This window comes from Aulostomus chinensis, chromosome 7 (assembly GCF_037954235.1).
Source record: "Aulostomus chinensis isolate RoL2024-O1b breed Wild chromosome 7, RoL_Achi_v1.0, whole genome shotgun sequence".
Taxonomy (NCBI): Eukaryota; Metazoa; Chordata; class Actinopteri; order Syngnathiformes; family Aulostomidae; genus Aulostomus; species Aulostomus chinensis.
This window is the reverse complement of record NC_141326.1, coordinates 20,135,843-20,162,876: the sequence shown is the minus strand read 5'-3', so window position 1 is coordinate 20,162,876 and position 27,034 is coordinate 20,135,843. Positions and strand designations below refer to the sequence as shown.

At 41.8% G+C, this 27,034-nt stretch overlaps 1 protein-coding gene and 1 long non-coding RNA gene across 2 annotated transcripts; one reads left to right on the top strand and one right to left on the bottom strand.

Annotated features, from left to right (window-relative positions):
- The first annotated feature begins 1,554 nt into the window (after positions 1-1,554).
- Positions 1,555-6,270, top strand: fbxl22 (F-box and leucine-rich repeat protein 22). The gene is made up of 2 exons (XM_086207805.1): positions 1,555-1,892; positions 5,678-6,270. The coding sequence occupies exons 1-2, from the start codon at positions 1,555-1,557 to the stop codon at positions 6,027-6,029; spliced, it is 690 nt and encodes a 229-aa protein (XP_086063931.1). The 3' UTR covers positions 6,030-6,270.
- On the bottom strand, positions 5,533-25,492 carry LOC147258932 (uncharacterized). The gene is made up of 3 exons (XR_015116818.1): positions 25,382-25,492; positions 21,691-21,789; positions 5,533-5,970 (listed from the first exon to the last, which is right to left on the bottom strand). It is a non-coding gene; the product is annotated as an uncharacterized LOC147258932 (long non-coding RNA).
- Between the last annotated feature and the right edge of the window lie 1,542 nt (positions 25,493-27,034).

Below are 27,034 nucleotides of genomic sequence, written 5' to 3'. Positions count from 1 at the left end.
TGGTTCACCGTGTTCCTCGAGGCATCGTGCCACGCTACGCAACACTACGTGTGCTCGTGACTTTCGCTCACATGAAGGGCTCTGCAGGTGGAGCTTTGCAGCCTGGGTGGTTATCTCGAACCTGACACAGGTGCTAGAACTGGATAAGAAGTTGGGGTGACCAAACTTCATGTTTCACCAGCACATGTCCTGATTTCACCTCCTTTTTTATTTTGTGATAAAACAATTTTCTATCCGTACAGAGGAGGCACACTTTAAATGTATTGAAATGATTGAGAATCTTTGAGTGACTTTAGTATCTTATTGCCGGGCCAAATGTCCTGGATTTCCGTGATCAAATTATGGTCACCCTATAAGAAACGATGCTGTGCGCCAGCCTACGTGATCCAAGACTGCAGGTGTCTCCCGTTCTTTATCAGAACTTTTTTAAAGCTGAGAAATGATATTTTACCAGCTAATACGAAGTGGCCAAAACATTTAGAATCTTTCAAATGTACCGTAGTATTAAATGACAGCGAGAGACACAAAGCTACTTCTATCAATGCTGTTGTCCCTACTAGAGTTCTCAGCTTTTTTTCTCATGATACTGTAGCATGTAACATGTAGCTTCGTGTTTATCAGAGATCAGGAGTGTCATGGTGACGGCATGAAAACTGGAGCAAGTGATTTAGGATAAAACTGTCCGATCAAGTCGTTCTCGTGGTTGATCATCTCATCAGGGTTACAGGGCACATTAACCTGTTGTCATGAGCACAAGCTTAGCTGTCTTGAAATTACAATAATCAAGTTGAGATCTTGAGGTAAGCATTTAAAAAGCAAGTACAAGCTCGACCTTTTTAGGCTTCCGCACAAACGTTCCTCTTGATGTGCTGTAGAAATACCCGGAATAGTCGTGTGATGGCCTGGGCAGATGAGTTAGATGTGACTTTCCCCGATTGTCGAATTAGGAATTATTAAAACTACGTCTACTCAGTGAAAAGCAATGACTCTGGAAACACTTGTGCACTGTCAGACTCTTCATGTTCTCCATTCTCCAGCATCCGTGGTCCAAACGTCCAGGTGCAATCCCAACAAAAGAAAGCACATTTCTGAGTGAATGAGTGCTTCGAGTCTCAACAACAGCTGAATATTTCTTTTGTGTAGCAGTGTGTAATGGAGGTGTTTCTCCCTCTTGTGTCACTCAGAGTGTGTGTGTGTGTGTGTGTGTGTGTGTGTGTGTGTGTGTGTGTGTGTGAGTGTGATAACTAGGCCAGGGGTAGTATAAACATCTGGCTCAGTCCAGCAGGCTGCTTGCTGCCTGTTGAGAGCCATGACAGATGGAAAGGGAGCGTATGGCTCAAACACTTCCATCTTTGACTGCACTGGCAGTTGTCCTCCCAAAATAGCTTCCACTCCACGGCCTTATATGTGCAGGCCTCCAGCGTGTGCCTTAGGAGGCATCATGTATCTAGGCCACACAATACAGGCTGCTAGCTCATTGTTGCTTACCAGCAGGCCTATGACCGCTGCTACTCCAATGACAAGGCCTCTCTTTCTTTATTGGGACACCGCACCATGCATCTCTGCCAGCTCAACCATGAATGTCTCCTCCACCTTTTCTCCTTCCTGGACAAGGATAGCCGCAGGAGTTTCTCTCTTACCTGTCCCCAGCTACGTGAGGTATTCCTGGACCCCCGTCTCTGGAATGTGCTCCACTTCAGCTCACCGTGCGAGTTAAGGAGGGACAACTTTGTGCTGGGACCCTTTTTGAATCACCTGTCCATTTGCTGGTACTCCAGCAGGGTCCTGAAGGTGTGCAACATCGAAGACTGGCTGAAGAGTTCATTTCAGAAGGACATCTGCGGTAAACATGAGCGAGTGGTCAGCTCATTCCTGGCTCATGTGTGCCACATGTGAGTGTTTGTGTGTCAATCTGCTTTGTCATGTTTTTTGCTTTCACCAATGAAATACTAGTAAGGGGTTAGCAAACACTCAGCGCTCGTGACCTCCTTAAACCCAGCGGTGTCTCCTCGTGGCCTGTCAAAACTGTTTGTCTACAGGTTGGACCTGTTCAGCCAAGAACTTGTTGGCTATATTTGAGGCGTCGAGAAAAGAAATCCCACCGTAACTCACAAGAAAGTTTAGAGATTTTCAAGTCAGACAAGCTAACAGACAGGGGATAATATTCCACTCAAATTACTATGGGATTTGAAGGAAAAACAAATGTGACCGCCACTCAAACACGGTATGTGGCCGCTTTCCCCCCAAAAAGATGAAATGCTTTACAGGTTTCACATGAACGTTCAAAACTTCTGTCTTTAAGAAAGACATTTGTTAAGTTTCCCTAAGCTGATCGCACAATTTCTTCATTTCTTTTCTTCTTTTTTTTTGGGGGGGGGGGGGGGGTCATTCACACCCAATCAGAGGCAACAAACTTCTTTTCATTTGCAGGCGCATGTCTCAGTGTAACCGTGTAAGTGTTACTTACATGTAATTAGAAACAGATGGCGTGTCTGGAGCTGGCTGAGGAGACAGAAAAATGACACATCTTTGGGACATAAAACTGATTCCATTAAATAACATAACTGTGGTCAGATCTCAAATTATTTTTATTGAATGATGTGACAGTTGGATTTCATAGGTCACAGACTCTCAGGATGTGCCAGCTCTTCTGGCTTTTGGGCTTGTGCTAGGCTGGCTGCACGCAGGAATCATCGGAGAGGCGTAACAAGGTCTCTGGGTAATTTCTTCAAGGCAGCCAGTAATAAGCTTTGATGTGAGGGAGCTTGGCCACCGCAGCTGCCCGAGACAAGAGGAGGGAAGAGGGGGCAGGCTCGTTTGCTGAGTGTATGAATGACCCTGTGAGGATTTCCTGTATTGTGAAATTTGAGACACGAGAGCCTGTGAGACCAGTCAAAACTAGAACCACCTACTTTGTCTGGCTCCACTATCTCAACGCCCTAAAGCCACGCTCATGCATGGCATACTGATAAACCCGCCCAAATTGTCTAAGGGAGAAGAAAGCGAGTGCACGTGACAAAGTGGGAGGGGACGTGGAGAAGCTGTGGGGGTGCCGAGGAGTGATTTGGCTTCAGACCCTCCCAGTCAGCTGCAGGCTGGAGATTTGCGCAGGCAGGTGGAGCCTACAATTGGCTCTTTGTTGCTGTCAGAGGAATGAACATGTGCATCTGTCTCTGCCTGCCTCTTCTTGGATAAGACTCCACGCAAACTCTGACTTCAAGCCCGTTTTTTTTCCCCCCTTCCTTCATGGAAAAAAACTATAAAATATTGCATGTCATATAAGGACTCTTTAGTTGACAGATGGCTGCTTTTTTATTGCGCCAAATGATGAAATCAATTATCAAGATTATTTGATTATCTTGAACTCACAGCAATGGCGGATTTAACATGCTCAACATGTCAAGAGCAGGCTGTTCAGTGGGTGGCACGAGGAACTTTGGCATGAGACTTTTCTAGTGCATAAGTTTCATTACCATGTGCACCGTCTGAATGATGTAAATGAGCCTGAAAACAAGAGCCCCTTTGGTAAAGTGAGCTGTATATTGTTTACATTTTTTAGAAGGCAACTGTGTTAACTAAGAAAATATCTTCTACTCAAGAGTTGAAGATGTCTGAAAAACTTTTTTTTTTTTGCTTGTTCAACAACAAACCAGTCCCTGCATGCTAAATGTCGTCGCTCCTTTTAGAGTTCTCTGGATAATCTGACCAGACAAAATAACCGTTAGGAAACCAAACCAGTCATTAGAGAGATAATTACCAGTTAGCAGGGCTGTGTTCTGCTGCGGCCTCACTGCTGTCTGACCCGACTGCCCCTGTACGCCCCTCTCTCTCTCTCTCTCTCTCTCTCTCTCTCTCTCTCTCTCTCTCTCTCTCTCTCTCTCTCTCTCTCTCTCTCTCTCTCTCTCTCTCTCTCTCTCTCTCTCTCTCTCTCTCTCTCTCTCTCTCTCTCTCTCTCTCTCTCTCTCTCTCTCTCTCTCTCTCTCTCTCTCTCTCTCTCTCTCTCTCTCTCTCTCTCTCTCTCTCTCACGTGAACAACATCTTGAGTCAAAATGGAAAGAGGGAAATACTGCAGGCATTTTTGTGGCTTAAGGGATAGATAAAGAGTACCCGAAAACATGAGAGGAATAAAGCTGCTGGTAAAACCATTGATATTTCTCTGCTGATAAAACTTATTTTACACTCTTTAAATGGTTGCTTGTAGGTACTAGCAAATACGGAGTTATAGCTTGTGGCCATAAAGAAAATAAAATGTGGAGGGAAAGATATCTCCTGGCCCGAAAAGTACTAAGCTGTGGGAACCAGTTATATCTCCTGTGTTCAAAATAACTATATTGTGGGAAAAAGTTATATGTTGTGGCCTCAAGATAACAAAATTTTGGGACCGAGATCTATCACATGATCTCAAAATATGAGGAAAAACTTCTTCCAGTGCCCTTTACTTTTTTCCACTCTTGGGCTCTGTTTGCAAAAAACATGTGCCTGAACATAAAATATCATAGGGTGAGTTTACCACCACAAGAGACACTATTAAAGTCTTACATGCCTGAGGTATCACTTGCTCTCTGTACATCTGTGTTTAGGAAAGTAAGAGAGAGGAAAATAACGTGTACAAATTAAAGCCGCATGTAGTTGTAAGTCTTGAATATGCGCGTACATGTACACACACCAAATATCTGCAGAAAGTAAGGGGGCAGTGCCATGAGCCGGTGGGTTATGTAACAAGACTTGAGTTTTTAATTCCTTTATTTACCTTCAGCCCATGTAAGTGACACTCAAGGTCAACTGAGTTTGTAAGATCGGGCTCTTGTCCCGTCACTGTTCTATCTACCACCCCCAGCCGTTTATTTTTTGGTTTTGTTTACGTCACTCGAATTCACTGATAAAAAATGTACAGTGGGACCACCCAACAGTGCGACGGGGCACGTGGATGCAGTGCCATCCAATATACAGAGGTTACTGGGGCAGTACCCACAGCCCCCACAGTCAACTGGAGTATGTTTGCCTCACATGTGGTAAAGTGGTAAGATTATGTAAGTCTTTATGTAATCTGCATCAGTGAGCGTGAGTGACATCCTCGATCCTTTGCCATCAGACGTGTGTGTGTGTGTGTGTGTGTGTGTGTGTGTGTGTGTGTGTGTGTGTGTGTGTGCTGCCAGTCGGCTCTAGTCCCCTCCTGCTAAAAAACATGCAGTTGAAATGCATTTCACAGCAACAGTTCTCATTCATTTACATCTAATCCCCGCAAGTGTTTTCCGTGTTCTAATTCATGAAACATCCTGTTATTGTTCCGTTCAACGGCAGCGTTATCCATTTGTTCACTAAAGCTTTTTAGAGGACAAAATCACATATGGCCAGAGGGAATGTGAGCAAAGAAAAGAGGTATTAAACTGCTTTACCATTAAACAGATCATGTTGCTACCTCTCGCTAGGTTTGTTTTCATCTCATTCAGCGTTGCCTCATCTATATGTTCTCCTCTGTTATGAGATTCCATTGAAGACACCTGAGGAGTATTCATCAGCAAATAAGCACACACGCCAAGTAGAATGGCTTACTTAAGACTAGTCCTTCTTTAAACAAACTGATCCCTGTTACTACCACATTATCCTAGATGACTCATGACTCTTTCTGATGATCTCTCTCTGGGTGTCATAATGATGGACTGCATCTGTGTTGCAGGTGCCCCAACCTGCTCTCCTTAACCTTGTCTGGCTGCGGACATATCACTGACCAGGATGTGATCTCCGTGCTCCAGAGCTGCAGGAGACTGCAGTACCTCCAATTGGAGAACTGCGTCCGAATTACTGACCGCATCCTGGACGAGTTAGTGGTTCATGGCGTCAGTCTGAAGGAGGTGAAGGTGGACTTCTGCAGGAACATCACCCAAGCGGGGCTGCAGGCTGTCAGGGAGAGGAGGCCGAGCCTCAGGCTGAGTGCAGAGAGGAGCGCTGGCATGATCCCCGACAGCAAGCCTGAGGAGGAGAAGGTGCCACTCAGGGGAACACTACAGAAAGTCCTGCTGTTCTCTTGAAAGCAACTGTTCCTCGCCTTTTATTTTAAGTTTTTATTCAAAGACTTGCTTGGATTCATTTGACTCAGAGCTATATTTTGATTTCAGGCACCCTTTATATTTTTTTGTACACTCACAGGCCATTTGATACAAATAATCTAATGACTGATACTGACACTGTCACAGAGGTTTCGTTTCGCAACATGGTCATCATTCATGCTTCATATTTTCATATAAATTAACTTCCCTTACATTAAAGGCCTTGACAAAAAAGTTTTCACCATGCTCATTAAGCTCATTGCTGCCAGGTATAGTTCTGCATTTCACAGTATATGTAGTTTGTGTATGTGGTGACACTCCTGTGCTGCCAGAAGTGTGGTAGGATACTGCACGTGCGCTGCACATGCACCAGACTTGGGCTGGCATAGCCCTTGGCTAACTCCTGTTAGCATTCTCCTAACTTGATTGTGGAGAATTCTGTCCAGAAGTAATCCTACTCATCTTCTTACTCGGTCGCCAGTGAACAGTCGTCGCAGTTGCCCATCTGTTTGTCAATAAAAGCGTTGTTTTGTTTACCATAATTGCAGGAGCTTTTGAGGCACTCTGTTGGGTTACTGTGCCCGCTCAGGAAAGTAGTTCCGGCTCTGTATCTGGCATTAAAATGAGAACATCTCACAATTTTGCACAGCTTCTTCAAAATGAGGGTTAAGCACAGGCCTAGTTTTATAATTTCTGGTAAAGACTGTTTTTTTTATCAAGGTATTTTTGATGCCTCTTGAAGAGCCACTGGTAGCGTTCATTGCAGCTAAGCTAATTAGCTGTCAGTTAGTTTGCTGAATAATGGGCAGTAAGTGGATTTCCCAAACAGTTAGCGTGTTCTTTAAAGCTATAGTGTGAAACATTATATCATAGTAACCTAATTCATTTGCAGTGGTGTTGAACTGGGCTACATAGCAAGGAGAAATGTTTCTAATATTTTAACTACTCCATTTGCATGCAAGAGATTGGCAGAATATTTGAAACACCTTTGAATGAAATGTACACAGCACTCTACCATCACGCTTCGAATAGAACAGATTTATTCTCTCTCTGATAATGTAAACAGAAACTGAAAATCATGAAAGTAGAATTCCTCCCAGAGCTGTTGTATAAGATTGCATTGCTGACAGTCGCCATGAGTGTATACCACGCATTTAGAATAAGTCTTCATGAAAACATGCACTTCCTCAGCTGACGTTTGTTCCTTGTTACCTAAGAAAGTTCTTGACATTGTACCACAAAGTCTTAATGACACAGATGGGCTCCATTATATTGACTAAATCATCAACTACTGATGACGCCACTACATGATTCCATTCATAAGGTTTTTCATGGATTTAAAGATTTGATGTCTTAATGATTTGTATTTTACAGCTTGTGTCTCGTCAAGTTGTGGTTCTTATAAAAATCATTGTATGACCATTGATTTATTACAGCCACACACATACTTTTATATTCCTTCTATGTGTGTGAAATTTAATTTAAAAAAATTAATAAATATATATAAAACATATCACACATATATGCCTGGCTCCTCAGAGTTATGCGCACTTACACAGTAAAAAAAGAACGAAAGACAGTTGCAGGTTGTGTGCTCAGGTGCTGTCATGTCACCTGTCAGCGAAGGGAAGGCTTCTCTGATGGCAATGTGACCTGGTGTCTGAGCACTGATTGGAGTAATGTTAAATAAGGCTCTGAGACATTTGGAAGTAGGTTGATTAGGCAAGTGTGTCTGTAAATGCCATGTGACAAATGTATTGCAGGCAGCTGCTGCTGCTGCAGGGCACTTTCTGCCTGGTGAAGAGCCCTACATTCAATCAGAAGGTCAGTTTCATAACATGGGATGCATTTTTTTTTTTTTTTTTACTTGTTGTTTTTAAGAGGATGCTGTATGAAAGGCAAAAATAATGTTTTCCTGCAGGTTTTTTTTATGTCGTGTGAGTGTATTTGTTGTTGTTTTATTATGAAATGTGATTAAGGCAAATTTCCGTCCCTTGGGGATGGACCTTCGAGTAATTCAGAGTCTGAAGCGGTATCATGGTGACTCCCTCTGTGACCTCAGTTGTAAATTGTGTTTAGTAACGATACAAAACTTAAAGCTACTATTATTCCGAATATTTTGTCACAAGCTCTGCAGTCCACTCTGTTACTGCTGTTTAAGCTATAAAGCAATGCATACATTGATTTCCATGTCATACAACCCCCTAAAATTTGCTTCACGATGAGAATTTGACACATTTGCTTGATTGAGGTTAGAAAAGTCTACCAATGATGCACGATCGAGTCATTTATCCACACTCAGGTTAGCAGAGGGCAAAGCGGATGTAGCCATCTCCAACATGATCTATCTTGATGATGCTTTTTCGGCTGTAAAATGGTGGATAAACTGTGTGGATCATCACATGATCCTGGCAAAAATGTTTGGAAAATCTGTGAGAACCAATAAATGCTCATGAGTAGCGGGCCAACCGGCAGCAGCCAACCCCACCAGTGTTTACAGGTCTGCTGCGCGTGCTGTGCTCATAGAGCCAGTGAAGTCTGCATCCTCCTGGCAGCGCAGGAGTATTGCCGTTTACACAAACATCTTATATTGTGATGTGCCGAGATATTTACCTGCTGGCGATGAGCTTAAAGAGCAGTGTGAGAACTTGTTTGGCGAGGCCTTGGACGTTCCTTCATTCATATGAAGATATGATGTACTAGAGCTTTAGATAATTATAGTTCATCCCCTCGAAGCTCAATCTGATTAGTGATACAAATTGAAAAAATAAATCAGCTGTATGTGAACTCTGTTTGGGCAGGTTTGTTCTCGTTTATATGAATGAAAATGAGCTGGGAAATGTAATTGGAGTTGTTTAAGCAACAAGATCAACTAGCCATTGGCAGCAAACTCTTCTTACAATTTAATCAAGTGTACTTTTATCGTCCCATTAAAGCCGGAATGTTGCATTCTGGGTTGGTAAGAGTCAAGACAACTCTCCTTATTCCTCTCTTATTCATGATATTACCATGAATGCATACAGTATAAAGGGTTAATCAACTAAAAACACCAGAGGCAGGGCGGGTATACCATACATACCATGTTATTTTTAAATATAGGCCTACAGTAATGAGTTGTTTTCAAAGACAGCCTCCAAAACACAAGATAAATAAAACTTTTGAATTGCTCTGAGACACATGCTATATTATTTACCGAGCAATGTACCTCATAGCAAAGTCTTAGCTTGAATTGAGCTTTTAGAGTTATGATTTCCAGGTGGGGGGACTCCGGAGGCACATCCGACTGCCTGCAGCACTCCAACACAATAACAAGGCTGAGCATTAGACATGTAACAACAGGACTGTATCAAAGCACCCGTCTTCTGCTTGTTTCCGCGAGAGGCACTTTTGTTGTCTTTCGTATGGTTGGATGATTTCAAAAGGTGTTTGTCCTCAAAAGCCTTTTACTGTAAAAATATTGGAAACTTTTTTGTTTCGTCACCTCACCCTTACTGGTACGTCCACGAGGCATCATATATGCAGCTACTGTCTGTGTGAATATATGCAAGCATCATCTCTAAAAGGAATCTAGTGAAGAGTAATATGATTGTTCCAGTGAAGAAAAGACCAGTTTGTGCGTGAAAACAGTGGCTACTATGTTGAATATCACTCAATTAACCAGTGAAAGAAAGTCTCACTGTAAGCAGGACAACGGTTTACTGTCTAAAACCACACAATAAGGAAATTCACAACATTCAGATCTTGCACATTTCATGAAATGTAAATCTTTTTACTGGATTGCTCCTGGCAGATTCAGTGGAACTGAGTTCTTGGCACTTTTTAGTTGCATTTAGCTGTACAAGGGATCTTTCACAACATCACTTTCAGTAAGACCTGCTGTAATATAAATCCTTCAAGATCGCGTGGCCTCCAAGATGCCGTTTCATTCGTCTCCTGAAAAAGCTCAGACTTGTTTAAGTAACCCTGCCTGGGGAGGGACTGGCTGAGTTTAGGGGTTAGCCGTAACTGTATCTTCAAACAAGCCACACGCTACAATTACTCTGTATGCCTCTTTTATGAGCACATTTTGCTATGGTTCATGTTCAAAAGTGCTTAAAATTGCTGGGTTGTGGCTTTAATCTATATGAATTGTTTTTATCTCCATGCATCGCTTCAATAAACTTGTTTTAAAGATTTGTTCAAACTGCTTGAGGGTTATTTGAAACACTGGAGGGTGTCGTCACATATCTCTGCTTGTGTACTAATTGTACAATGTACTTTGATACGCAGATTATTCTTTTTTATTCTTTATACTGTGAGATTACCTTTAAATAGCCTCTTGAATAAATTTTATTTTTTGATCAAATTTACACCTTTGAGAACAGAGCAGAAACCCTGTGGTTAGTGGCTGGACACCAGTGAACGAAATGAACAGTGAAAGCTGTTCAATTCTTCTCAAGTCAATTCTTTGGTCCTGAGAGAAAATTACATAAAAAGGCTAATTCCGAGGGATTGATTAAATCTGTTGCTCTTGCGCCATTAGACTAACAAATTTCATTAAAAATTTCAGCCGAGGGAAACAGCTAGCTCTCTAATCATTTTAATTAGCTGCTCTGCTCTCGACAAGTGGCATCATGTGGGGAGATGAGAGACTGGGATGCTAATGATGTAGCGTTTTATGCATTTGGTTAAGAAGACACATGCTTATTACATTTTAATGTGAATCACACAAAAAAAAAAAAATACAAAAAGTTAGTCTACATTTTATTAATAACTAGCATTTGTTTGCATAATTTATAATTTAATGTGAACTAAACAGGATCCTAAAAAGGTAACAGTGGAGCTCTCTGTAGAGGCTAATCCACCCAAGAATAAACACCTGACTTTGAGAAATATGTATGTAAATATGTCACTGAAAATATTTTTTAAGAAATGCAAACATGTAACTGAAAATGATATAAAATCTAAAAAATATATATACTTATGTTACACTGATTTCCCCCCCCCCTAAACAGGCTTATAATAATTCCTGAGAAAGCTTTACAAATATAAACAAAAAATCCTTTATTTAGGGATGTTAAAGAAACTAGGATAGAGAGAAAAAAAAACCAAACTGGATCTGCCCCTTGACCTAGATCTGCTCAGTTGAATGGTTTCTCACATGATTCCACAAAATGTAATTTAAATCGGACCAGTAGTTTTTGCGTAATATTGCTGACAGATAAACAAACCAACAGACAGGGGTGAAAACATAACCTCCTTCGCAGAGGTAAAAATAATAATCTATGAAGAACACTAATGGACATCTATCCACAAAAGTTACTATTTTTGCACTTCTTTGGAAAATTTCTTCTCTTAACTCTTCTCTTCCCAGTAAACCGTTTATTTTACCTCCCTACCCCTCAGCCCCTAAAAGCCATAATTTGGAGCAGAAAGGAATGTTTAACTGCTAGAAATGATCCGTATACAGACACTGTGGTTTTTCAACAGCTTTTATAACAACTGGGTCTCCTTCAATCTGCCTCAACCTTGATGAAGTCGTTGCTTCTGGTCTTTGAGAATGGCTTGAGAAACACTCGGCCTCCTTTAAACAGTTACAGCCCTCAAATCAGCTTTCCCAAAAACAGGAAATTTACAGGACAGTCTGACTCTGCTGTACAGTATGTGCAACAACTGCGGTGCTCATTGGGTTTTAGTCATTTCACACAGCCCTGCTGTGACGAATACACATGTATCGGAAAATAAAAAAGTAACTGTTCAAAAATAAAGTGGATTACGATGTTTGTTCTCTTTTTTAAACAAGAACATAACTTTGACTTTCAAATTAGATAACCCCAAAAAGGCTATTAGCAGTTAGCTTGTACTGCACTTAACACAACTTTAAAAATTTGGCAAAAGTATGTGTCCTTGAATATTATTCTAAATCATTTCTTTAGAATCTGCAGACACGGCAAACATTCAGTAAGGTTCACGTCACTGGGCTGACAAAGAATCTTGGTTATCTTAAGGGTTCATGCTGTGGCAGTAGCAGTACAGGCCTCTCTGGCTGAAATATGAGCTGATAAAGACAGGATGCTGGTGGTAATTGAGGGAGAGGGGGAGGAGGACTGGAGCAATGGAGGTACAAGGGAAGGGGGGGGGGTTGGTATTTGAGCCCTGAAACCTGAAATCAGCAGTTTCCTGACAGCCTTATAAGGTCAACTATTGGAGGGATTCCCAGTATCCACCCACTGATTACTCACCCATGATGGGGAGGAGGAAGGGGAGGTTTCAGAAAGGGAGGAAGGAAAAGGAAATTGGGAGGGTCGTGTTTTTTTTGTTTTTGTTTTTTTTTAGTACTTGTGTATTAGTGCGTCATTTTGAAGTGCTGATCCAGGGCCGGACTCAGAGAAGGGCTCTGCTGACCTCCATCTCATTCACTGCAGTGGACATGTGAGCCCAGAGTGATACCAGATGCAGAACAATCCAGCTTCTGTTGCTGTGCTACTTTTTACTACTTTAGGCTTTATGAGTCAGGTTGGCAGTAACCTAAAACTCCTCTCCACCTCACAATAGGATGAAGTCTAGACAGTGGGAGCATGTTATCTTTGACAGGGCATAAATCCTTTGAGGTTGTAAATGTATCGCTGCCTCCATCTATTGCTGGACATATTTATACCAGGGCAACTTGTGTTTCCAGAGCTGACATGGAAACTGAGTGTTTTCAACATGTGACTGCATTTAAACAGATTCAATCGATCACGTCCAACATTTTGAAACGTGGTGGTCATCCAACACATCTGTCAAACACTGTTTTCTCATTGGGTTCAATCACCAAAGTGACAATAATGGAAATACAATACTTTCTCGCTTCTCAGATGAGTTTTACTTTACTAGATCAGTCCAAACGCTCACCCATTGTCATTCAAAGTAGGTGATATATTTCTTCCGTAGAAACTGCAGTAGTTTCAGTAAAAAGTGTTGGTTTCATTGACTTCGGTTTCCTCCTTCATCATCGACCAGCTGTAACTAAATCAGATGCTCTGCGGCTCCATGACATAGCACGTTACAATCCCGCATCAGCACCCTAACATGCAGCGATACTATTAGTTACCCCTCTGTCCATCCATTTTATCCTGCAGGCCTTATCCAGGGCTGTGTCACAGGGAAGCAGAACAAGAAGTAAGGTAACTCGCGCCCAAACAATTTACACCTCCAGCTCCTTCTGGGGAACCCCAAGGTCATCCCAGACCAGATGAGACATAAAATCTTTCCAGCTTGTTCTGGGTTGACACGAGGCCTCCAATCAGTTGGATGTGCTTGGAATACCTCCAGGCAGGAGGTGCCTAGAAGGCATTCTAATCAGATGCCCGCACAACTTCAGCTAACTCTTCTTTACATGAGGGGGCCAGAGCTGACCTCTAGCTCCCTCAGGTTGTCTGGCCTGATCTCTGAGGTTAAACCCAGCCACTCTGCAGAGGAAACTCATTTCCGCCACTTGTATCTGAGATGACATTATTTCAATCACTCCTCAGTTCCTTCACTGTTAATAATTGATAGGATATTTCACTCTGAACCACAAACTTCAACACTGTGTACTCAGATGACTTATAGGCCTAAATGTTTTGGACCACACATTTTATGGAAAACTTACAGCAATTTTGCAGTTTGCTGGTTTTGGACCGAGCAACTGAGACACAACCCTGGAGCCATGCAGAACTCTAGAGTAGAAGCTGTCTGTCTCACAAACTCTAACCATAATAGTCTGTGGAAAAGCTATATCTTGGTAGCAGATACATGCAGTGACTCATAAACCTGTGAACGCTGAACCTGTGACATCTGTTCAGAACTTGCCATTACAAGTTTGATTGGAAAAAGTGCACCGAAGGTGTCCATTTACGTGATATTTTGGTGCTCGTTGCATCTGTGTACAGTACCCGTATGTGCTATATTTCACCTCCTTTGGTAGGTGTGAGTCTGTCCTCGGGGCTTAGTCTGCAGATGGAGAAACCATTTTAATAATGTAGCATCTCTTTGAAGCCCCTCTTGTGTCCTAGGATACTATATTCTCCATATTTCCTGGCAGAGTATCTCAAAGGCTCCCTGCCTGAGGCCTTCGTCCTGAGGTAGCTCTCTAGAGACTGCCTTCTAGCTAAGACCACACTCGTGAAATATTTAGAGAGCGGTTGTGGTTTGCAGCTCTGAAGATATATATGATGATTCAAATTCAGGATACACACCGAAACATATTTATATCAAAACTGAAATAAAATGTGTTTGCGCAACCACCCCGAAACGAGCAGCAGCAGAGAAGGCGATAAGAAGGGAAAAGGGCTAATGCAAAGTAGCATCCTTGTAGTTGGCTGAAGGACACACGAGTCCTGGGAAGAGACGATGTTTGTGTCTGTCACAACAACAGACGGAGGTTTGACTCAGTTGTTGGCTGTCTTTCACCTCCCACTTTCACACACTCTGATACCAAATCAACATTTTATCCTAGTTCCTCCATTAGTGAGACTCAACATCTAGAGAAATTGAAACAAGGATAAAATTCACTGTCGATTTTGTTTTTCTTCCACATTGTGCAGACTCAGTCTATTCTTTTACAGTATGAGGTCTTCTCTCTTCCCAGTATCAATACAGCCTCATGTCTGACTGAAAGGAAGCTCTTGAGTAATCCAATCGCCACACCAGTAGCATCCAGCAGAGATCAGCCTGCTTTCATTTAGTCTAGATTCAGAAATTCTCATCTGTGCGGATTAAAACTGACGTGCAGGTTGTTTGCACATCTTTTACAAAGCAAATGCAGCCACCTCCTTTCACTAGTGTCATCATTCGACATCAAGTTGCTCCTGAATGTTGACTGACAGGAGAAAGCTCCAGAAATCTACCTATTTTCAATAACAATATGTATTTATGCACATTTACGCACACAGCGTTCTCCCTAGATACACCAAGTATGAGCTAATAATTCCAAATTTGATTTCCCTGTGGTTCTTATCTAACTTGTTTTGGCCTAAGGCACATACGAAATAGGAGGCAAGAGCACACAGAATTGGGGCTACTGCTCCCCTGTGAGCCGGAGGATGGGTCTATTTGTGGAGCGATCCTGTTTCCTTCAGTCAGAGCGTCCGCAAAGGCTGCAGAGCTTCGGCCAGAGCACATGTGAGGGAGTAAGTGGAACAGTGAAGCTGAAGACACTGAAGATGTAAGGATGCGTAAATGGTGAAAAAGTTACACTCCAGGTGGAACATTTCTTACAAGACTTGAGCTACTGAACTCATGTAAGAGGGACATCTGTTCAGGCAGAAATAAAATAAACAGACGATATAATTGAAGCACATAAAAAACAAGCATGATGGGTATCGCAGCTGCTATTTGGTCAATTAAAAAATGGCTCAGATGGGATGGGATTGATATTGCAAGGACATTCAAAATGTAAACTGAGGGAAGTTCCTGAGCCCTCTTATTTTACAATATTAATGGAATTTGGGATAAAACACACACTATTCAATGATCCCATGGAAATGATTCTACATCATGATGGCCAGTGTTTGCTTTATCAAACCAAACCAACCTTATTAGGGCTAATTAACAGTCCCAAGCCTGACATATTAAGGTAATAATAATAATGTTACTGAAAGAAATTTTTACTTTAAGGCATGCATGAGTTTTCTATACCTTTGTTAAATTTTGATTTTATCCATATCACACTGTGTATTTTAACTAATATTAAGAACAAGCTGTTGGGTTTGTTTCACAATAGACATTTAATTCCGTAGATTAACAAACAGGTGTGTCTCACTTTCTACTGAGCTGCATTTACTCTAAACAGATCATTTTGAAGCAAATTGCAAAATCATTGTTTATTGTTCCAATGTGGGTCTTCTTTAATCACATTTCCAAGGCAGGTCCCCATGAATCTGAACCCCCCCCCCCCCACACACACACACACACACACACTAATAGGGATACTCCCTGGCAGAGCTTGAGGCGAGGACAGAATAAATGCAGTGCAAGATGTGAAGGAGCCTACTGAGTTGATATCATGCACCATGCTCCGTCTCCTTGTCCCCCTTGTGGTCTGTTAATTAGACAGGGGGACCCTCTGTATACCTGCGGTCGATCACAGCCGCTACTCAGAGGTTGTATACCTAACTATTATGCATACCATTCCACCTATCCAACCAGCCGCTCTCTGCAGGAGCCGTAGGAGGACAGCCAGCCTCCTCTTACGTTAGCATGGATGGAGGAAAGAGCAATAGATGACATGTGCAAATTGGAGTGGGAGGCTGAATGAAGCACACTGGAGAGTCACAGCATGGGCACATGAGCGTGCTATCTATAATGCTAGGCTTTCAACTTGAGTTCATAATGCATTCATTCTTTTGTTGTCGGTGCTCAAATTGCAGGGGAGAGCATGGATGGAAAAGATTAGAAATACAGAGAGCCTTAATAGGTTTCTAACCTTGGTGAATGAGAGAGAAAAGCAGCAGCAGGCTGATCCACCACTTAGGCAAACTGTCTTTAAAAAGTTCTGTAGGAGAAGCAAAGGTCAATTATCTCCACCTGCTGAGGTCTGAAATGCATTTCTGTCGTGTATGAGCCATAAGAGTTTTAATAGTGCCGTATGTGACAGCGTTAAACCTGTGGTCCTGTATAGATGACATGCTGACCCTTCAAACTCTCTCATTTGCAGGGAACTTTCCCTCATTACAGCAATTCTACCTTTTCAAAGAGCCGTCCTCTTGGATTTTATGTTAAAATACAAACTCATCATGTTTATCCTAATGACAGATAACATCAATTGGTTACTTGACCCTTGGCCTCATCTGTATTAAGTCCTCTTGACTGTACAACAGCGCAACCTACCCTGTTTCACAATGAGTTCTCGGACTTGTGACCTCATTCATATGATTTACTGGATGATGATGTACGGCTCCGCATTGACATTTTAGCAGGCTTTGTTTTAGAAAATGAACTCTCTGACAGGTCAGGTTCAACCTCACATTACACATTGTGTCCTGTTTCACGCTACTGAAAAGGCAATGTCAATGGTCAGGCGCAGTAAAAGTGAGCATTTTCTTGTCAAAAGCATCCAGCAGAAAGCTCCATATTTGGTAGTTCCTATGACATGAGGAAAGTAAGTCACAGGACTGCAAATTTCAAAAGTTTTAAGGTACATTTTTGGTTCAACACAAACTTTTTTTTTGCTAAGTATTAATCACTGAGTCAATTAAAGGCATTAAATTCACTACAGTCAATAAAGTGTTAATGACAATAAATTAATTGTACAAGTTATGGACTGTAGTAGCCTCTAGCAGAGGCAAGTAGCCTCGCCCATCTTAACATTTAAAAAATAAAAAACTCTAACTTGTGGCAAGACCACTTTATTCTCCCCAGTTCATAAACTGTTCTTTTTAGTTTCTCTTTTTCTCAAATCAGAATGCTGTTTTTGGCATAGAGCAGATGGCTTTATAAGAAGATATGGATGACTTTGAATAAAGTGAGCATTTGTTACAGTTTGACAGTAGCCAGTCCCCATTAGTTTCAAGTTAAAAATAAGTGACTATTGTTTTCATAATGACAGAGTGACCAAGAATTCCTGGAGGTGGAAAAAAAAAACATCTTTCTATACTGTTTGAGTAAAGGGCAAATTAGAATCTTTGTGTGAAGTACTGCTTTAATATTTTTTACTCATAAACTTTCCTTTTAAATTACACTTTGGTGTTTTTTTCTCTTGTTCATGATCACAGCAGAGAAATAGACAGAAGGGGATGACATAACACCCCTGGCAGGATTTGAGTCGGTGAGTGTTGTGTTTATGTATCTGAGACCTGCAGGCTGCCCTGAAGCTTGATAACGTTCTCGTTCTGCTGCGGTGACTGTAGGGGGTAAACTGTAGAATGGATTCTGAGATTCAGATACTTTCATAAGAATTCTGTACTCTCTAACCTTTAAAGAAAACTCTGCACAGTGACAAAAAAAAGACCTCACAGAATTATATGAAATGGTATATCCTGTGGTTTGATACAGTGATACGTGTAAATTCAGCCAGATGACAAGAAGAGCTAACAAATCTCAAATCACATCTTTAACGCATGTGACTGATCAGCCGTTTCTGCTGCCATGGTCGTTCAGGACATCTCCAAACTTGCAATACGGTCAATACTGGCTGACACAAAAGAAAAATGATAACTTCTGTACCTGAACGGGATGATGTAGATGGTTGTGTTTTATCCTTTGTCACAAGTGTAACGTACTTATACTGTCATCTTTTGATGAAAACACCTAGTGACCTAGTTTAGTACCTCCATGTCTAATCCGCGTTCCCTTTTTTTTTTTTTGCAACATTTCCTTCAAATTCACTTGAAAATTGAAGAGAAACACTGAGATGTTGCCTCAAAGAAAGAGAAAACAAAGTTATTTAATGGAAGCTTTGCTGGATGCGTACATCATTTTAACCCGGAATTGGGAAATGTTCTGTCTTGCACTGGAATCATTTCCAAGGAAGTGTACGCACTTGATCCCCCTCTGCAAACAAGACACAACGCTGTCAGTATGGTCAGAGGCTGCTGCTCACTGTTGCTCTTGGATATCAGTCTAAAAGCTAAGCAAAGGTAATTGGTTGTTTTTTCCTGAAGTTTTTAATCTAAGAAAATAAGTAAGCACATTTCCCAAAATGCCCCTCTATTCTTGCAGATTTATCTTTAAACTCGTAATTAAGATTTTTGAACTCACTCTGAATAGAAAATATTGATATAAAAGAGGTGACACGAATAAGAGGTAGAGGTAATGATTGAAAGCTCCTTAATCTTTACACAGAGTGAGAGTTTACTCACAGCAGGAGGAGGAGCGTCAGCTGCTCGTATTGGGAGCTCAGACCATGTTTTCCTTAGTGAGGAACAGAAAAGCTCTACTGAGGCCAAGGACAATGAGAGGTGACTGTGTGTTAAGCACCAGCAAGTGCACAGTCACTCGAGTGTTTCCCTATCAGGTGCAAGAGAGACGTTGTTCAGATACACAGCGCAGTTTGTCACTTTGGGCACAGGTGGCCATTTCTGGCGACGCTTCATGCCTTCATCTTTGTGGCGTTGAAGCAGTTACCATAAACCTTCACGCATGCATTTGTAACTGAGGTGTCTTTAAAAACACTTTCAACCATTACAATGGAAAATAGAAGGGTTTGAATCCAGATTTACACACACACACACACACACACACACAAATTGGTGGACCATAAAGAAAAAAATGAGGATGCTAACGTACTTATTTACAAGAACACTCCACATGTACAGAAACTCATTGACCTGCTGAGAACCCATCCCCCACCCTGAGGTTTAGTTTGCTAAGAAATACCAACCCCTTAGCTCTGGGCTCAGCCATCTGTGACATTCTGAACCTCCTGACCTCGTGGAAAAGCAGACCTGTAAATTAGCCTAAAACACTTGGCTGAAACCTGCTCTCCTCAGGATCAGTTGTCACAGTGTGCTCAGCTACGTTTTGAAGCTCACACCCATTTAACATGAGTCAGAGATATTTGTTCCATTGTGTAAAAATCAACACGTCGTTTTCCATTTCATCATGTGTTCGCCTTTCATGATTACATGGTTTCTTTTAACTGCTCCTAATTTTTTTTTTTTTGAGAAAAAAAAATGCAAAAAGCTGTTTTCTGCATTGAACTGAAATGTGTTTTGAAGTTTCATGGCCTTGCAACACAATCATGACCGCAGACTCTGATACTTATCCCAGAGGAAGCAAAGAAGCTGTATCTGCAAAAATAACCCACAATCTCACCTCACGGTGACGTCATGTGGACTAAATGAAAATACCACAGCGAGGATGGGCTTAACTGGGGTGTATTCCAACCAACACAGAATGAAATCACAAGTCACATGCATAAAAACATGAGTAAATTTGGTGCTTTTGTGGGAACATATCATTCAAAATTGCAGGGGCTTACAGCAGGAAGATTTAGTGCAGGATAAATAGCTGTCCTTGACTGGCTTAGTTTGTGGCTGTACATAATTAGCTGTGTGACCATTAAACTGTTTAACTAGGATCCCGCTGAGCTGAGCTTCAACGGATGCTGCGTGAATCCAGACCTCCTTGGAAAGTTAATGGGCCATGGGGGAGGCTCATGCTAAATTTGGGTGACAGAGTTTCATCCTGACTATGAGATTTGTGGCCAAAGTCCACAAAGACCACCCCTCCACCCCCCCGTCACCACTACTCTTTAGGCTGTTGGCAGATTCATTTGCGCTTGACCTAGTTAATGTCTCTGGAGAGATGGAGGAGTAAACACACGCAACTGCTCCTCCCCAGAAAACCTGGAATTTTCCAGACTTTTCTCAGTTCACAAGCCAAACTAGAATCCACAGAAAGCAGATTTGGATGAACATCTTTGGCACGTAATCTGCTATAGGGGAAAATCCCGAGACTATAAATTTTGATGACACGTTGGCTTTAAATCTGGCTAGACCATAGTGAGGTCACCAAATAGAATGCCACAGTTTCAAAATAATCTGGAAGACTTTAGTCAAATCTCAAATTGGTATTCCCAGCATAAGAATCTCTGTAATAGCCGACAATGGAGTGTGATAAAGTTTAATACGACTCTTCAAAGGTGACAAGTGAGCACACGAGTCGTTTTGTCTTTCACTCAAGCAAGTACTTCTTCTTGTTAAAGTCATGTCTCGATAGTGCAGCCTGACCTGCAGTATCTTGTCTACAGATCAAACACAAGACATTATTGCCTCATACTTAAAGTACTATTAGTACCTGTCTAACAATAATACTATACTCAGGCACTCAGATATATATATTTGATTAAAAAAAGTTTAAATCTCAAGGAACAATGTATATTAATAACATTTCTGTAAATAAACCAGCTTAGCCATATTGGCTGATTACCGATACCTACCAATAAAGACCTCCAGGGGCAATACGACATCATCAGATCACATCCAATCACAAATCAATTCCAAAGTTGTACCGATTGTTCCTCAACCTAAATTCTATCATCCTTTCATCAAAATCTATCCTCAACTTTTAAGAACTCTTTCCCCCATCAGCTTAGTTTCAAAATGTTGCCAGCCACTGGCTGTATTTTTAACAAAACTATCCGATTTTTCAACACCTACAGAATAACTGGTACATTTTCTCTGTGCTCCGTTACATTCTCATCCTTGGAGGCAGAAATACCGGCATGATTTGCGACATTACAAATCATTGATGTACAACATGCCAAAGCGTGATGAGGACACTTGAAGCCTCCAGTGAACAAACAGTGAGAATAAACTTAAGAGTGAAGTAGGAGACATCTTGTGTCCGACACTTGTGAAATGACAAATATTTACTCCTTCATATATTCTGGAATTTGCAGTGACAGAGAGGGAGGAGGTGTGGATTTAAAGAATTTCAAAAAGAATGTCAAAACTATGTCGGACACATTTTATGGAATTGTAGAGTCTTTTTTTTTAAGGTCTTATGCATGTTTAGAGGCGAAACGCCTAAATAAATATTTGAATTACGTGAAAAATATGCTTATAAATAAACTTTAGAGTCCTGTGTTGTTGTCGTTAGATGTTTACCCAAGTATTTTGAGATACCAGATATTGCATTATCAGTCGTTCATATCAGACTCGATGTTCTATGATGCAGTTCTACATAGTTTTCTCCTCACCAGTGATGCATTGCAGTATATTGGACATTTTAGGCATTCCGTTCATTCCTCAATCCTGGGGTTGCACATTCCTCTGGCTCACTGGTTGGGCTCACACAGCTAAAATGAAACAGAGCATTTGTTCGTGCTATCAGTTGCCTTGCCATTTTGTTAGGTACACCTAGATTTTACACTAATACAGTATAATCCAACATCCCATGAAAGTCGCTTCATGAAGATTATAATGTTCAGATTTTATTGCAACTATTTGAGACATATGTTGATTTATTGTATTGTCAGGCTGTAATTTTGTGGTGCAGCTGAACTGTAATAAGATGTCTTCCTACAGGAGAATGTTGTCCATTCCATTTATATGAGAAAGGAGTTTTTGGATGATGGTGGATACACTGAACGCTGACAACAGTATAATGAGTGATTTTAGACAGAGTCATTGGATGTACGATGAGAACACATCAGTTTTTCCACATTTTGAAACCATCATGACCTACATGTTGAGTAACAGGCCAGAAAACTAGTCTAAACTAGAAGAACACCGAGAGAGCGGAGACTTCTGCCAACAGCCAATAATTTAAAATGCAAATAACGCAACTGAATCGGAAATCTGCCCCCCCCCCCCCCCCCCCCCCATAAAGGACAGGGTGTTCTCACACTTTTCCTGGTTTACACACATGTCACAACACAACTTCTTGTTCTGAAGAAGCAAAATGAAGAACAGCACAAAGTTTATGAATGTAACGTGATTAACTATAAGACTTTTCTTGGCTGTTTTGGTGATTCACAGTGCTCTCATGTTCCTTGATTTGTTGATTATGTAAAGTTCATTAAAACCCTGCTGCATGCATTTTTGCAGAGGCAGCAGCTACTGAAGGAGGGAGTCATGGATGTCATGTCCACGTGCATGTGCATACTGTACTGAAGCCCACTCCTTCCAGCCAGCTAAGAAAGTGTACTGTGCCCTAGTGCGATACAGAGTGATAACATTATTAAAACAAGCTCGACTTTAGAAGACAAACAAGCTTGAGCGAGTCTGGATCTGTCCTGTGTGAGTAGGTGTTCAGTGGGTTCTTAAAAATCTACAAACTTTTTGAAAAAGCACACACACAAAACAAAACTCTGACGTGAAAGTAATAAAGACGACAAAAAACATATTCTTAGTATCCTTTTGCTTACAGTGCTAGTGGTGGCAGACTGTGTACTTCTACTGCCCTCAAATGTCAATCAAATACTAAAAGCAGTATGAAGATATCATGCTGAGGACTACATGAGGGAATAACGCTGGTGTTTGAATACAACCCAGATGGATGGGAGGTGGTGAAACGGGAGGGCTGAGGTGAAAAGATCACTGAGGGAATTAGTAGAGCGAGTGTAAAACTGCGAGAAAGGCCAGTGACGGGGGCAGGAGCAGGATTAGTGTACTGTATGCAGAATGATAGGAAGTATGTGAGTGAGAGAGAGAACGTCGGGGGCAGGGGACTGGAGTGTCACGTGTATGCCAGAAAAAGCACAGAGTTGCACCAGGGCGATATCTGGACGCAGCAGCATCAAGACAGATCCTCAGTCCCTCAGGTCCCTCATGCTCCCTCCACATGCTCCCTCTGACACCTGTCCTCACCCTCGCCTTATCTAACCTTGCTCCTCCACAGGCTTTCTCTCGCTTTAGGATCACCTTGTACAAATGCATTATCAATCTTGTTGCAATAATTCAGTCTTATTCCCTCTCGACCACTTAACATTTCCCATGAAAGCAGAGGATTTGGAGCGTGCACATGTGGATGGCTGTACTCCACATGCGTGACATTTGAAAGCCATTTCACATGTACCGCCTAATTTCAGTCCATGCATGACTGGAGGTCCAGTAGTTGTGCTGATGCTAAGTACCGGATTCACTCATCACTTTAATTGTCGTCTTCGTGTTTCAGTTCCAAAGGATGTGATGGCGCTTCCCTCTTTAGCCCTCGCTGAATCTTAGTATTGTTCCTCTGAAGAAGGCTGGAGAAATGCCAGGTGCTTTTTTTCACTTTTAAAGGTTGGGATGGCATCCAAAGGAGTCCTAATGTAGGCCTCCCAGTGTTATGCAAGTGCTTGACTATAGCAGCATAATAAAAAAAAACAAAAAAAACCTACATGCCGAAGCTTTTCTGCTCCTATTGGCGAGGAAGGCAGAAACCTCACACCTGGGGCAGGGCCAAGGACACGTGTTAGCCACTAAAAACCCCTGCTATTAAACTTTGTTGGGGTTTTTTTTTTACATGGAAATTTCTGAGGTCTGTCTCTTTAACCATAATGTATCTGAAATGGTAACTAATGCGTGTCTGTTCCGCTAATGAAATGAGGTGTGTCTTAAGGTGAAACAGTCTGACTCTCTACAGCGACACTGTCAGCTCTCGAAGCTGCGATACACCAGCGTTGGTCTGACTGTTCAAAACGGTTTGATTGATTTAAAAAACAAACAAACAAACTAGTAAGACCATGGAACTAGGGTTGCTAAACAATCAGAACTTGTAATCGATGAAGAGCCGCGTCCAGATCTGAAGACTTCATATCACCTTGGTCTTGACACTCCAGTTCTCTTCTCAGATGTTCTCTTCTTTTCCTTGTCAAGGAATTGGATTGAACAAAACAACGCACTTACTTTCCTCCCAAAAATGCTCAGAACTTCAATTTAGAGTCACAAATGAGTCTAAATTATATGGGCAGGTTGCTGTAATGCAACTGGCCTGATAGCATTTAGAAACCCTACATGAGTCTCAGGATTAAGCACCAAAAAATTAGCAGAGGGCTAACTAGACACAGCAAGCTCGGCCTGTGTGAGTCTCTGGGGATGCTGCACGGGTACAGCATGTTCAGTATGTATCAGCGCAAGAATGTCACCATGTACAGAAACTTCATATACTATGACATGCAGAGATTTACCCAGTGGTGATGAGGTTCATGAGCTGAGAACTTGTTTGACTTGAATGTAAGGAACGTCATTTAGATTAAAACAAAAATTGACAGAATATCGGTTTCGAACTGACAAGAAAATTACAGTTCTCAATTTTTTTACCTAGCAAGAGCAAACAAATTTAATCCCCTTATCCTAAATATGCACACTTGAATTTTATTAGAATCCTGAAATATCATCTTTCCAAATTATCTACAGGCCTCGTTCCGGGTCAAAACTTAATGCTATAAAAGAGCTATGATCATCCGTTCCTCTTCAAGTGAGATTGGACGCTTGCCTACTAAGAAAATTATCAGCCCATATCACATCACTTCTAGATAGGATCTCACACAAAAACACCCACATAATGATCCCATAAAAGTGCTAGCAGAGGGAGCGTGGGCAGTTCTACATTGGACATGAATCTGGCAGCTAGCCTGTTGTCAGCCATCTCATCACGTCTCCGCAGGGAGCGTCAAGTAACGACTTCTAGCAAGAATCGTCTGTGTCATGTCTACAGCTAATCACTACCCAATTAGCTGCTTATTTTTTGCCACATGATGACAGAGAAATATCTAACAGGAGCAGCCAGCGCTTCCATGAAGTTCACTTTTTAGACTCCCATACTAGGAATGTCATTAGATATCTGGTTATGTAACTCTAACCTTCACTGTGAGATTGTATTGTAACTCAAAATGTTACATCATCTGAAATCAATAGAAACAAATTTGCTGATTTCAAAGATTAACTGCAATAACTCTGACTCACAAGTTTTATGACGGTGTTTCAGGGATGTGCGTATTGGCCGAAGTCGTTTAGTGTGCTGTAAAGACAACGCTTGTGTTAAGCTCGCAGTCCTCTGCATCATGCGTAGCCCTCTTCATCTGTGCGTGGAGAGCGCAGGCTGGAGCACTTACATAACCCAGTTAAAATATACCCCAGTCACATGTAACGATCAGCCCTGCAGATAGATATCCCACTGTTGTTTGAGCTGCTTTGGCAGCCGTTCAGACATTAGAGAGAGTGTGTATAAACACACACACAGAGCCATAAAAGATTTGACAGTGACTCGCTGCCAGACATTCTCAACTGCCTACATGTGAACTGTCTGTGTGGAAAATGGTCTCTCTGGGTGAAGCGCATGTGACTGAGTTGGACTGGGAGGAAGCCACAAAGGGAGAGGGAGGGTACATGGCAGGGTGCCGGAAGTCCAACCCTTTAAAGTAAAAAAAAATGCATCCAGTATCATTTCTCATCTGACTACATAACCTTTAACACCAACTCTAAACGCTATTGGCTGAGCCATGCCACTCACAACTGGCACTTTTTTTTTCTTGCTGCTCGTGCCCCCACGACATGCAGTCACATTTCTGGCGTGTGGGCGGGGTTAACTCGGCGAAACTAGCATTTAACTGTAACAGGATGACAAATGTGGAGGAGTAAGCTCCACGAGTGAGAAGTGGGAGACATGTTTTTCCAAAGCAAGATTAACAAGTCTTGCTTAAGCTTTGCCCAAAATTATGCAAGAAACGCATGTTTAGACAGAAAGTTTCCTGTTAATACCATGTGCAAATCAATATGCAACATTTGAAGTATTTTCTGTTCTGAACTGTTTGGTGGAAACTTGGAGCTCTAAGTTCTGTCTCAAATAGAGTCCAATAAGATTTTAATCCTTCGTGGAGGCAGACGTGCTCAGCAGCTCATCCTGAAAGATAGTGACTTGAAGCAGCTGGTGCGAGCACCAAGGCCAGACAATCTTTATAGCTCGACTATTACGTAATCTTGTTATTACAGACCTGAAATGCTGCATGGACTGAATATTCTCGACAAACATCCAGCCGCTGCATGTGTCTTTAAGATCTGATCCACATTGTCATGGATCACATGTTTGTGTTTACGTTTGTGTTTCCCGCAGCGACTTTTCCTTATGAATATATCAGTTTCTCTTCTCCTCCCTCCCAGCTCCAAACCTGCACTCCGGATTAGTGGTGAGGAGAGATAATGTGAAGAATGTAACCAATTTCGAGACATGCATGTGAACAACACGCGCACACACACACACACACACACACACACACACACACACACACACACACACACACACACACATACACACACACGCCACTTAAGGTTCAGATTTGGGTACAGGACATGGCCCAAAGCCAGGGCACATGGAGCTGAGTCATATGCACCACTCATTGAAGCTGCTTGTAAGACAAGACACACACAAACATGCCCCCTGCCAGCAGCACCCAAACATGCTAACATATACACTCGTATCCACTTGCAGGTAAGAACACGTTCCCTCACTGAGCAGCAGGTATGTGGAACGAGGGTCAGCCGAGGCTGTCAGACACACTCGGGTGAGTGTTTTTAATAGCAAGCTTTTACATAGGACACATTACCCGAGTGAGATACAAT

What these genes read in the sequence shown, in the direction of transcription:
- fbxl22 (XM_086207805.1), top strand. Translation starts at nt 1,555, where the DNA reads ATGCATCTCTGCCAGCTCAACCATGAATGTCTCCTCCACCTTTTCTCC. An exon ending in CTGGCTCATGTGTGCCACAT is followed by an intron (nt 1,893 to 5,677) that starts GTGAGTGTTTGT and finishes TCTGTGTTGCAG; the next exon opens with GTGCCCCAACCTGCTCTCCT.